General features: G+C 38.8%; 1 protein-coding gene across 1 annotated transcript; it reads left to right on the top strand.

Annotated features, from left to right (window-relative positions):
• Positions 1-1980: 1980 nt before the first annotated feature.
• Positions 1981-13977, top strand: vegfaa (vascular endothelial growth factor Aa). Its single transcript, XM_079470085.1, has 7 exons — positions 1981-2678; positions 4321-4363; positions 5461-5657; positions 6004-6080; positions 6477-6509; positions 11425-11556; positions 12671-13977. Exons 1-7 carry the CDS (start codon positions 2613-2615, stop codon positions 12687-12689), a joined length of 567 nt encoding a protein of 188 aa, XP_079326211.1. The 5' UTR covers positions 1981-2612; the 3' UTR covers positions 12690-13977.
• The last annotated feature ends 368 nt before the right edge of the window (positions 13978-14345 follow it).

Here is a 14345-nt window from a genome sequence, read left to right as displayed (position 1 = left end):
GTAGTGAAGACCCTAATGAATTCAGACTATCATATGCATAGCTTTACAGCTATTATGTGTATACCTTTACAGACAAATCTTAAAACATAGAAATAAATGCATTACTGTTGTAGGTAATAGAGCATTCACTTGACTGATGTACGGTTAAATACACAATGACAATGTTAACCCTAAACATGGTAATATGTTATAATAAGTTATATAAGTTTAGTTATTCAATTTATTTTTAACAGAGTTGTACAAGATTAGCTGAATTGCCTTAGTTTTAATGAGAAAAACAGAGAGAGATACTTATCGATGAATTAAACAAACTGTATGTACATTACAAACTGTAAACTACATATCATTTCTTACTTTGTTCAACACTTGTTTTAATACAAATGTGATTTCTTTAGTTCGTCAGTGTGATTTTATACTATTATGTGAGGTGGTGTCTATACAGTGCCCTCTATGGGTAAAATAAATAAACGCCTGGTGAAACAAGGAATGATCCATTTCAACAAACAGATTAATACAATTGTTATCTTTTAAACTCCGTAAACTAATCATGTTAGTGGTTAGAAAGAGTTTAGAGTGAAAGAGTGATTCATTCATAGACAGTTGTCTTTCAGATCACTTTTTATTTGTATCTTGTGCATGGCCAGGTTTACTAAGAGGCAAATCATTATGTATGAATTATATTCAAAATAAATTCCTAAATTTAGAGTTATCAATAAACATGTGGTTAATGTTATCTAACCAAAGCAGGAGTTTGTGATTTACTAGTTCAACAGATTTTGCTCTGTTCTACAGCCAAAATGTATGGCAAAGAGAAAAAGCAAGTGGTACCCACCCTTTTATTCGTATCACTTGAAAATGAAGTCAGCGAGGATAAAGACAGAACATAAGGAGGACAAGGAGAGTTTAAGTGGTTGGCAACCATAGTAACAGAATAAAGTGCCTGACTTGGAGAACTGTGGGAGAGAAGACCGTGACCCATCTCTGTGTCAGAGAACATGGGCAATGAGTATGTGTGTGCGTGCGTGCATGTGTTTGAGAGAGAGAGAGAGAGGTCATGCTGATTTTGAAGGGAAATGAAGCTACCTCTAAATCTCCTATTTACTGGGGCGCCATCCTTGATTCTTCACGTACCAGCAGACCGAATTAAATTTTCTCAGCAGCTTGTACTCATGGGAACTTGGAAGCCTCAATATTACTCCCTAATACTTCCGTCTGCCCCAGGGGAGTAAACATCAGCTCAAATGTTCTTTCATCTATATATCCAAGCATTGATTTCTTGCTGTGGGCTTCAAAAAACAATACGCCTGCCGTGTTAGGCATCTGTGACCTCTGAGTGTTTGAGTGACAGGCAGATGTGTACAAATTAAAAACATTATAATTTATGTACACTTTTTTTATCAGCACAAACAGAGTACACATCACTCGTAACGCAAGTGAACCTGTAACATTTAGATGCCTGTAAATATGATTGTGAACTTTACGTGTTTATTAAAGGCATTTAAATATTGCGTATAGAAAAGCGTAAAGAAACACAGGATACACAATATACTTAACACAAAATAATAATGGTTAACAAAAATTAACCATCATTACAGCCAACTTCATTACAGGCATGGTCTTCTTTAAGTTAATAACGCACACATAAAGATTCCTTTAAGGTTCTTTGTCGGGGTCTTTGATTCTTGGGGACCTTTAACGTCAACAGTTATTTGTCGCAGAGAATGTTTTTACAGATTTTAAAAGGATGAGAAAGAAATGATTGAAAATTACTGAAGAATCATTGAAGATTTCTGACAAATCTATGAAGTTCCAAGCAGCCACAATGTGCAACATTCATGTTGTTTCCCACCTTCATCTACTGTCATTGAATGAGACTCCCCGCATTGGACAGTGCGGTTGTATATTTTACATCTTGGCCAATCAGCGCGCTCGCCGCCTGTGTGCCGATTCTCTCAAGATCTCCAGCACTGAACAGCAGACGCGCTGAAAGATAGAGCGAGCGCAGTGACAAGACCTCCTCATTCCGCGCTGTCACGTTCACTGCGATATGGATCAACGAGAGACAAAACAATTGCGGAAATAAGACGAGGAAAAAAGGCAAAGTCTGATACAGTGAAACCAAGGATTGCCATTGGATCACGTTATACGTTGCGCTTGATGATAATCATATGCGCAAAAGCCGTTCGCTGGCCCTGGTCTCAAAGCGTTCAAAGTGGAGGGTGCGCTGGGAAGTCTACTAAACTTTTGCGTTGCTTTTTTTGCATCCTTACGTTTAAACATCTTTTCTCGGTTAAATTGTGGATTTTAAGTACAGATTACGCGGGGGACCAATAGCCTATAGTGTGGATTTCCCTACTTTTTTGCCTTCTTTGTTGTTTTATTTTAATTTATATTATATCCTCGGGGAAGAAGAGGCGTTCGAGAAGTTGATTTGAGTGGATTTAACGCAGATGCTTCGGTCTTGAAGGACAGAATGGGATTGTTACTTTGACCCAAGATATATCAAGGATCATTCATAATCAACTGGTTCACGTTTTAATTTGTTTTTAGAGCCACACACATCCAGATTGTTCTGTAACCCTCACCGCAACACACAACTGGAATTCACAATCATGAACTTTGTTGTTTATTTGGTACAATTATTGTTTGCGGCACTCCTTCATCTGTTTGCTGTAAAGGTAAGCGCTGCGTTTCATTTGGGGGTTGAACGGGAAATAACATCAGAACATTTGCAGGGAAAGTTCGTTTTTCGTTTTTCATTAATGAGCAAATTGCTCTCAAACGGAGGTCAGGTAACACACCGATGCGGAGAAGCCCGAGGATGAAATGCGTTTAAGACACCGGTCACGGTTTGTCCGATGCTCTTGCGCCGTTTATACACTAGTTAACCGAGGGGCTAAAGTTTCACACGGCTTTACGAGTTGTTGGAGTTTTAAGACACTTTAACGGCGAACACCGAACTGGAACGTGTCTCCAGACAAACCGATGCATGAAGTTATACTACCAGAAATAACCTACGATGAAAGTGCCATTGATGTAGAAAATCGACCTGTTGCTACTCTAAAATTAAACTGAGATGTATTAAACTGATCTTTATATCATGCATGGTTAGGGGTTTGACTACTTGTTTCCACTAGGCCTACTTCATATGGCAATATTGTCCTGTTCTGCTCAATCAATCCGAATGGTATTTACTTATCAAATCAGAAATGGCCACAACATTGACATGCTACATTCTATTGTTGCTTTTATTGCGTAAAATACAACAACCGGCTTTTCTTGCAAGAATAATGACACGCTTTTACCTGAAGGCCCCAATTTCTTTGTCTGCAGATGAATTAATGCATTTACTTGAATAATGATGCGGCAGCATGCGTGCGTAGGCTTGATGACGCGGAACACCATTGTCTCAAAAAATGACCGTTTATCATTTTTATCGTTTGAGTGTTTGTCAGTTCGCCTTCGCTGTCCTAATGTTGGGTTATTAATATGAAGAATTGTGGGCTGTATACAAAGCAGATGGCCTGCTTCTGGGGTTTTAAGCAAACTGGCGAGATTCTCACGCAACACCGAGAGCTATTGCGCCAGTCTAGCACCTGCACACGCGCTCTCCTCCGACAGCCAGACCAGACTAATCTGGAGGCGGGAAAAAAGCAAGCCGGAGAACCATTGGCTCTCTTCGGCGTGTTGCTCTTTGAATGGCGCCTCCCTTTATGACTCCCCTACTAAGATTTAAACATGTGAAATTTAGCGTTTAAAATAGTCTAAACTGCCAAACTGACAGTTCAATTTATCGGCTGACACTCAGTGATTACTGCTAACTTCTTTATTGAAATAGTAAAAATGTTTAACGACTTTAAAATAGGATATATACACGTACGCGCGTTTGGCAGACGCTTTAATCCAAAGCGATTTACAGTGCATTATACTATAGTCTGCATTCTGAATACGCAATCCCTCGGACCCATGATTTTGGCATTGTTACAGGAAAACAGGAAAGCATATCTAAGAAACGCGCTATCAAAGATAATAGCCTACAATGGGATTACTTTACAAGGTCCTTTAAGCAGTTTTCACATTTTAAAGGTCGTCTGTCGTCATAAAAATGAACCATGCACGAATTATTATATTACCAAATATCATAATAATATTTCATATTGTATAAGATTTATTCTAATACTTATTATAACAAATGCCCCATTTGGTAATAGTATTATGGTTATACTATAGTTACTGTAGCAAAACTACAAATAGGGCCTATCATTGGTCAAATATATGCATCTTTTGTCACTTAAAACTGTTACTTCTTTGTTCTGACAGGCTGCCTACATACCCAAAGAGGGAGGGAAGAGCAAAAATGATGGTGAGTCTCTTTACCTGGGCACTTTACCTAAATGTTGATATGATGTAATCATGAGACTAAGACGTGATGTGATTTCCCCTGGTAAAGCTAATTGACATGGTGTTGAGATCGTAGTGCCACCTGGAGGATGTATATGCAATGTCATTCTCAAGTCAAAATCAAACCGTAATGGGTGCCAAATTCCGAGGCATGAGAGATAGGCATTAGGCCAATTGTACTTTACACATTCCATGAACTGTTGATTCTGATTTTACACAACACCTTCTCATTCAATCAGGTTAGGTTTAAATTTACACAAAAAATGTGACATCTTGAGTTATAAGGATAGTCAATGTGAATCATTTATTCTACCCTCAAGCAACCTTGAGCGGAGTCTTTGACCATGGCCATGTTTGTTTATTAACAAAGACACTGGCTGATTTATTCCCAATTTGTCCTCAAGGTAACGATTATTTGTCAGCAGTGGACCTGGTCAACTTTGGTTGTTTATACAGAGTCTCGTTACGTTTATGGGAGAATGTGCATTGTTATTTTAACATACCATCTGCTTTAACTGCTTTAAGTCTCCCAGAAGATAGAGGTCCCATGTCATGATATCTTGAATAGCGTTAAATCAGTATTGATACTATGAGAAACTCAATCAAAGCAGTGTAGTCAAACAGACTATGCTTCTTAGATTGAATCTAAAGATTCATGGGTGGCTTTACATGAGGGCCAAAACCTCTCATGCCGGGTGGGCTTCTTATAGAGGTCAGGTGTCTGCAGTGAAGCCTGGCGCCATGCTGCCTGAGGTCACAGTTTTCCCTGGCAGCCTGCGGGTCATGAGGCACTAGGGTCACATAGAGGGATGGGAAACCAGCTAAAAGGTGCACAGATTAGGGTGGAGTGTGGAGGACACATGCGCCTCAACGTGTGTCACATGACTCTTTCTCGTTGGGAACGCTAAGTCTCATATGAGCAAAATAAGCCACAGATCAGAGATTTAGGATGCTTGGATGGTTGAGCATTAAGGTCAATAGTGGGAAAATGTATTTACATGTATTACCGGTGAGTAACTTGATATTATAATGAGTGGGCATTCTCTTCATCTTCTTTAGTAATTCTCTTCATGGACGTGTACAAAAAAAGCGCGTGTAAAACACGAGAGGTGCTGGTGGACATCATTCAAGAGTATCCTGACGAGATCGAGCACACATACATCCCATCCTGCGTGGTTCTAACACGCTGCGCAGGCTGCTGCAACGACGAGGCACTCGAGTGCGTCCCTACAGAGACACGTAACGTCACCATGGAGGTGAGACCAGTTCAATCCAGTGCACACAATCCTTTACCCTGCTTGCTATGACTTCATACTTGCCCAGCATGGGGACAGTGAAGCGGTATTAACTGGCATGCTAGCTATGTTGTTTACTGCTCCACACTGTGTTTATTACGTTCATGTGGTTGATGATACGCTTGGCCACGGTCAAGGCCTGATCTTAATAAGGGGGGGGAGGGGGACGGAAAACAAATTTAACAAATCTGATCTATGCTGTTAAATGGAATATTTTACTCTGTGTTTAAGGTCATTGGGTTTTTTGTAATACATGACGCACTTACACACAGCAGTCTCAATGTGCTTCTTTTGTACATATTTGTAGGTATTACGGGTTAGACAGAGGGTATCACAACACAATTTTCAACTGAGTTTCACAGAACACACCAGGTGTGAATGCAGGTAAGTCGAATAAAATGATTATAAAGATTATGCTAATTTGTAAGGAGTAGTTCTCCAAAAATATATCCACATGTTTTAAACTAGCAGAAGTTCAATTGAATTGAAACATAACAGGATAATTGTTAAAACATCTCCACGCGGCTCTTTTGTATTTAACAAGATCACTGTGACCACATCTCTTAAGTTTTAGAAAAGGGCACAGTGGTAAAGGTACATTTGACTTGTGGCTATAAGCATTCTGAGACAACGTTGACTCTACTATACCTCTCAAAAGAGCTGTGTATTTGTTTAAAAAATTATTTTTTGTTCGTTGTGAGTTAACCCTGCTGAATTTTTAACCATTCATTCAATCATGTCATGTAAAATAAAACATTTGTGTTTCTTTCTTTTAACCAGGCCAAAGGAAGAAGTCAAAGTAAGGAAAGAAAAGTAAGATTCTTTTTATTTAATATGTCTAGTTTTTGGGTGATTTGTGGTGACAGGATGACTTGTATAATGGGCCATATTTCTAAAACAATCACACTTCAATTCTTCCTTTTCATATGGGACATTGTGTAATTGGCAATGAACCATTTGCTGCCTGTGTGGATAGTTATAGGCAATGAATGGCTTTTTCATCTGAGCTCAAATTTGCAGTGACTAGGTGGAGTAACTGGCAACGAGAAGCAGTCAGTTGTACACTGTTCTAACAGTGTGCCTTTAGCTCAGTTGATATAGCTTTGCTCTAGCAACCTGAAGGTCATAAGGTTGATTACCAGGGATCTGACTTTAAGTCACATCAGATTAAAGCATCTGCCAAATGCTGCTAATTGCTCTAATAGACACATTAAGATATCTCATAATAAGGGGAGTGTGGCCTGTTTGTTGTTAAGCTTTGGTACTCACGTTAGTGCTATAACTCCTACTCATTTTTGCAATTTGACTAGTTATATAAAAAAATCCAGCGCTGTATTTTCTGAAAATGAGCGAGTGGAGAGAAAGTTCACAGTTGAGATGATGCACGTGAGACCTCCATTGACTGGTTGCTTATAGTTTCTGTCAGCCTCAGGCAACACTTTATTAGTTTCTGGGCGGTCCACAAGAATTTTGGCTTCTACTGTATGTGAACACTTGAAATGAACTAAGACCACCTCGGTTGTCTGCACTATCTGCAAACTTCGTGAGTGAATAATTTTTCTTTGGTGTAATTCGAAATGTATTTGGCCATTACTGGTTAAAATGCAACGGCCACACTGGGACACAGATTGTGGAAAGGAAGTTTTATTCTACCATCACGTAAAGTCAAACTCGCCTATAAACTTTCATCCGTCCTCCCTCTACTGGCTCCATATGTCCACTCAGTTCAAAATCCTTGTCATACTAAAGAAAATATTGAATTGAAAGATTGCAAAATCAGAAAAGCAATGCGACGTTTCTTGTGGCCGAGACTCGACTTGACTCGTCACGCCCTCACACCGTTGCTTCACAACAAAGTTAAACACTTTGTTGATCTCACACCCAACTTCCTCTAAATGTTATAACAGCCGTAGCCCTCCTAATCCTCAGGCATGATCTCAAAACATATCACTTTCAACAGCACTTCATCTTGACATGACATTAAACCAAAAATAAAAGAGGATTTTTCTCTTTATTTTAATGGTTTTCTTTGTATAGCCGTATGTGTCTATAAGCCCTTTACTGGTAAATTGCCAGAAAATTGCAGTTAACGGATTGTTTGTGAACAGAACCTTTCCGATAAATCAGTACTCCCAATTTACCTGTAAAAGGAGTTGTAAGATTACCGGCATCGTCACATCACTGCGCATGTGAGCGGCACAGCGCAGTGTACTTGGTTAAAGAGCAAGTGTATGATCCAAAGGGCTAGTGTCTAGCAGATAACTATTCAGAACTATATGATTGTCATCTATTAAACATGGCTGTCTCATAACAAAAATATGCACCTATACCAGTTAAGGATCCTCAGAAGTATTCCATAGGTTTACATAGAAATGGAACATCTGTCATTCAGAACATTCTCACATCCTTCAAAAGTATTCCACAGATTTAGTCTTGTTAAAAATAACTAAACATAATTTATTAATTTACTCAAGATATATAGGTATACAGACTTTTTTTCCAGAGCATATACTAATCTTAAATTAAGTTTATTTGTATAGTTTAGTGGCAAATAGTTTTTCTTGTTTGAAGTGTAACAACATTTTGTGAAGTAAGATAAGAAGACAATATTCACCTTAAACGTCTTTTTTTAGGACATATGAATAACTAAATTCTGTAACAGAACTGTACCGCTATATACAGTAGGCCTCTATAGAACTTTGCTCTGCTGGTAAGCCAGACTTTTCAGGATTTATTTTAGTTAGTTTTTTTTCGGGACCAATGTTTCGTGTTTTATGGCAGATGTAACATGGTTTCGGTGTAGACCACCCGGCCGTCACATTCGTTTCTCAAGACTGACCCTTGCCTACATCCCCATACCGTAACACGTGTTTGTCCTTAACCCACTTTTATTTTTAGCCTTTTAAATAGTAAATGTTCCTGAGACACAGGTTAGTGTTGGTCAGTGCATACTTTATACTTCTTCCCATGTATGTATACACAGATTTTTGTGTATGTGCAGCAGGTTCATGTGAACCAGTTACATAACCTGTGTGAAAGGAAAGTTCCAGGCTCAATGAAAGTTAAGGTCTATTGATAGCAACTGTGGCATAACGCCAGTTACCACAGACAAAAAGGAAAAAATTACAGCTACTGTTTACCTTGACAAAACTCAGCCGGAGAAATTACAGGTTTACCTACAAAGCAAAAATACAAACCGTGCATTTCTGCTTCGAAATATATTCTTTCTGAGGTATTTAGCATTGTGCCACTAACGCTCACGGAGTAACTAGAATAACCTTAACTTGCATTGAACTGAGAACATTCCTTTAATTGAATAAGTGGTGCCTGTGTGCAATTCTGCACCTTGCTAGGTTAATGCGGCCGTGCAGAAATGGATCAGGTTAGCTGAGAGGGCTAAATCAAATCCGTTCGTCATGGGGCTGAGCGGCGACTCTCGGTTCAGCGTCCACACCGCCTGTCTCTCAGCACGTAGGCCTACCCTCACACGGGTGTGGGCGGGGGTGCATGAGAATGACTGGGGTTTGATTCACAAGCTCAAGTTCAGCTGCTTGTACTTCGAACTTTAGCTCTAAGCTCCTCTTACACACACACACACACACACACACATACAAATACACATGCTCAATCTCTTTAGCTGCTTATTTTGACAATGGAGCCAACCGCTGAATCCTCACAAGGGCTGTCCCTGGTGCTTTAGTTCTCACCTTAATTGGTGGCGGTTATGGGTTATCATCATAGCTCAATTTCAATAGTCGATACCAATACCAGTGAAAATTCTGCATAGCAGAATCTAATGTTTATTGTCAAAGCAATTATTGAAGGGAACTGGCTATAGTGATATCGACTTGGTACTTTGACAACCCCTGGTGGAAATTGACCTTGCTCGGCATGACTTCATTTAGATGTCCTTCTCTTGCGTTATTTTCCTGTTTTGCAGAAAAGCCAGAGTGGGGAGGGTTAGAAGCCGAAAGAGAGCGAGGGAGGGAGATACAGGCGATGTCAGCGCCTCGGCTCACCTTTGCTCAAGCAGTTTTTCGGTCTTTCTCATTGGCCTTTTTTCAGGACAACTTGTTTGTTTTTTGTAATTTCACTTGTCCAGTTGTCTTCACGCCCCCAGTCTGCATTTGTTTGTACTCTTATTTCACACTCTTGGCCCAAAGCCCACAAAGTGGAAAGAAAGGTAAATAAACAGAGGTTGCATGGTTGTCTCTTTCATTATTGTACTAATGTGCCACCACAGCTCGAATGACACAGTGTTTATGTGATTTCATACTTGTATTGTGGCTTTCCTTGGCTTCAGGCAGTTGTAGCTTGTCTTTCTCCTATAGATGAGCTTTTTTCTTTGTGTCTTTTTCAATTTTAATAATCGGAGTACACAGTTAGACGATGAAGGAAGCCAGCCAGATGTTTTGCAGGAAACCATCATTTTATTTAAATGTGCACTCAGTATTTCTGATGATGTTGAACTGGTTGATATGGATTTGGACAATGACATCCATGGGGCATGAATGTAGCATTAAACAAATAACAAAGTTTTTTTGTTTTTTTATTGTACAAATGTGTGTTTTTTAGGTATAATTATATAATTACACGAGCAAATACATCAGATAATATAGAGGGAGTGCTTTAAAAGTGAGCCGGTCATGTGATTACAGCATGGTGACCCCATGAGGTGACCTACTCTATGTAAAATCAAACAGCTGTGTTGGGTTACTGATACGATATCGGCTACATTTACTGATATGGAGTTATCAGTTTCATAACATAGGAAAAAAACTGAGTGCACTTTTAAATTGTGCTACTACTGATTTTTTACATTTGTGTTTCACATTCACACTTCCTGTGGATATTGCATCATTTAGCCTTAGAAGGTCTAGTTTTTGTATTTTCAACTGGAAAATGCTTTTATTAGGGTTTCGCTCTGTATTGTTTTCAACCTTGCTATGACAATTCGGATCATGATAGATTTCTGTTAAATTGTGTATATTATCAACATTCAATATATTTACTTAACGCTTTTCACAATGTGCATTGTTCCAAGGCAGCTTTACATGCGAAAATAAGAATAACACACGCAGTTTGTTAGAGAACGCAGTTGCCTGTGTTTGGCCAATGTTCCTGTTTAATTTCAATGTTGCTACTAATCACAATGTTATATGTGTGGCCTGGGGGTTAGAGCGTTGGGCTTGTGATCAGACGGTTGCAGGTTCAAATCTCAGTGCCAGCAGGTCATGACTGAAGTGCCCTTGAGCAAGGCACCTTACCCCTGATTGCTCTGCAGTAATGTGTCACTGTAGAAAACTACTTGTAAGTCGCGTCTGCCAAATGAATAAATGTAAATGTAGATCAGTAAATGGATGAATGGATGGTTGATACACACAGTACATACTAGATGGCTGTAGGGATGAATTAATCGATTGGATGAATGGAACCATAGATGGTATAATGCAGTCCAAACATGCACAGTCTCTGCTTTCCTTCTGCCACTAATGCTATTCTGTCTTCAAAAAAAGCAAACATTAAAAAGACAAACTCAAATTTGACTTTCTAACTGTTTACGTGAATGCATTCCTGTGTTTCTCCCTGGCTGTTGCAGAGCGGTGTCGATGGACCAGGTGAAGGTTGTGTTTGATGGTGCATGAGTGTGGGTGTGTGTGTGTCCAGCTCTGTCCAGATCACTAGTGCTTAGATGTCTCTCTGTCTCTCCCTTCTGCTTCCCTTGCAGCCACTGTGAGCCTTGCTCAGAGAGAAGAAAGCGCTTGTATGTGCAGGATCCTCTCACCTGTAAATGCTCCTGCAAATTCACACAATTGCAATGCAAGTCCAGACAACTTGAATTAAACGAAAGAACTTGCAGGTTTGTTTATGAACTGTCACTACGTGCAACATGTTGACCTCATCGTCTTGTCGTCAGGTCTAAAAAAAACAATTTCTGCCGGAATGTGCATGCTTTTCTCTGCGTGTCTAGTGCTTTCTTTCTTTGTATATCTGGACTGTGTGTGCATGTATGTGGGCCGTAGCGTGTGTTCTGAGAATGTCTATTGTTGGCATCTTTGCTTGATGTCAGAATCTAGTGCACTGTTGCCCTGCACTAATAACAGCATTATATTTTAATAAACAAGAGCACTGCAGATGCACTTTGTGGTGTCAAGAGATTTGATGTTGACCACATAAATGATTAACTCAGTACATGTAAGATATTCTGGCAACAAGCATTGTGATATGGTAAATAAGTAAACATCCAAAGGGTTTGTGTTTGCAGATCTGTGTTTTTGTAGTTTTTTATTAGAATGTGACTTACGCTCTCTGTAGTCCGAACAAATTTGGGGATTTTGCCATCATGTGCAAACCGTGTTGTCAACTATACATCTTTCATATAAGTAACATAACGTGATGTTGATTTTACAGTTGTATTTCAGCAATTTACTGACAAGTTTTAACCTGAAAATGAGTGTTCTTGCTGTGTGCTTCTCATGGTCCTACTCATCAATCTGTCCCACCAATGGTTAAACTGTCATCTTATATAGTATGTGGCCTTTGGTTGAGTGCTGTAAATTATGTTAAAATGTTAGGATTATGTAAAGTGGAGATCCTAACATATAATAGTCTGGTTCACCTTAACTAAATTTCTGACCCCTTCAAAAAATGTTACCTTTCGAACCCGACTCACCCACAAAGTGGTTTATATTTAGATAAAAAATAAAGGATATGTCTGCAAGGCATATATAATATTAAATAGCAGTTTATTTAATAGCTGGTACTGTAGTAGTGTACAGTATACCGGCAGTATGCAGTCATCTAAAATTTCATTTCGAACACTTCTACTAAATGTTTTTTGAGTGAGTGAATATGCGTAACTCCGATTGATCCTGGGGAACAGATCCAAAAATATGTGGGGTTTCCTCAAGAACTTCAATGTGTTATTTGTGCGGGTCAGACAGATCACTGACCAACCATATGTTCTTTTTCAGATGTGAAAAACCAAGATGATAAGCCGGTCGCTGGGCAGAACTGAAGTGAAGGAATTTTCTTACAGCACAGCACTTTTCTACCATTAGAATTCATTCCCTGGACGGACTGAAACCAGAGTATGAGACTTAAAGTGAAACGAGGGCAGCAGAAATGATCCCAATGTATATTTTTGAAATAATAATATATGAATATATAGTATATACCTATATATATGAAATGACAATGACGAAGTGTGTGGCTGCTATCATCTAAATTACTATAAGCAAACGAAAACGCTACACAGCGTATGAGCAGGATATAACAGGATATGAACCTTGGCCTGTGATCGGACAAGTGTCAGAGGGGTGGACAAAACAACACGTTGTAATGCTTCCCTGCAAACACGCCACTGTGGATTCATACTTAAAGACTGAAATCGAGGACTGTGATGAAAACATTGGCCACCTCCCCTCCACACTTTTATATGAACAGTTTTGGACTAACATACAAATGAGGGGAAGTGTCATAATAAAGACTTTTTTCAGACTGCTTGGAACAGTCGGTCAAGGCACGGGATATAAATGCGGAACTATCTATTTCTGTGATTTTAGTCAAAAAACATCTGTACATCTGTACTGACTAACATCCAATAGGACTTGGTGTGATAATACGAAAGGGATATTAAATGTAGGTATATATAGAAATTAGGGAAAAGTAAAAAATGTGACATTCAATAGAAAATGGAGTCACACAGCTCACTACAACTCAATTATAACAATTTCCAAAGAAAATAATTGCACATCACTTTAGGAACTGTCAATTACCACACAATATCTGTATATACATTATATAATATCCATTTCTGTAGTACACTACATTTAATTTATATTTTTAGAATATGCTCAGTATTTTGTGTATTTAATTTGGTCTATTTATATACAGTGTTATTGTTAATATTGTTTTTTTCTTTGTTTCCTATCGACATTGTCACCAATCTGATAAACTTTAAATGGAGAGAGAATGGAAATAGAAAACAGAGCTGGCACTACAACATTCCTAAAAGCGTGTTTTGTAGTTTGAACATTTTTGTATGATTTTGGACGAGAACCCAGAGCTGTCGTTTCAACAAAACAAGCCACAACAAAACATTCTTCTGTGAAAGTGCCTGCATTTTTTTGTTTGGTTTTGTTTGTTTGTGTACAGCCTTCTTGTTATATTTATTGGTGCTGTTAAATATTAACATCTTTTCCGTGTTTTTAGTATGACTATTAAACATATTTATTTTCAAATTATATTGTTTTTTATTAAAGTAAAATGGATTTCTGTCTGACAAGTGTGCTATTTTTGTCAGTCCACAATTGAAAATTCACAAAGACTTTACAAACTTTATTCTAAAAATGTTTGTAAAGATACACTCACTCTTATGTCTTTCTAACCCATACTGTATATTATATTGAAAGCGCAAAATGAGAGACGTAACGTCACAGGTTTGTTTGTTGATAGTTACTGCCAAGCTCCAAAAGGACACCACAAAGTACCTTGTTTTTGGGAGCCCTAATGGTGAGCCTGCATTATGTGTCAAGGGGCCCAGGGGTACCAGTAGTCAGCTCATAATATCTGCACTAAGAACCCTTTTTTTAGATTTCTATTGGGCCGTGTGGCCCGAGGCTTTGGAGGCACAGGGACACCGTCCAA

Source organism: Barbatula barbatula (genome assembly GCF_947034865.1).
Source record: "Barbatula barbatula genome assembly, chromosome: 12".
In the NCBI taxonomy this organism is placed as follows: domain Eukaryota; kingdom Metazoa; phylum Chordata; class Actinopteri; order Cypriniformes; family Nemacheilidae; genus Barbatula; species Barbatula barbatula.
This window is presented reverse-complemented; position numbering and strand designations above follow the sequence as displayed.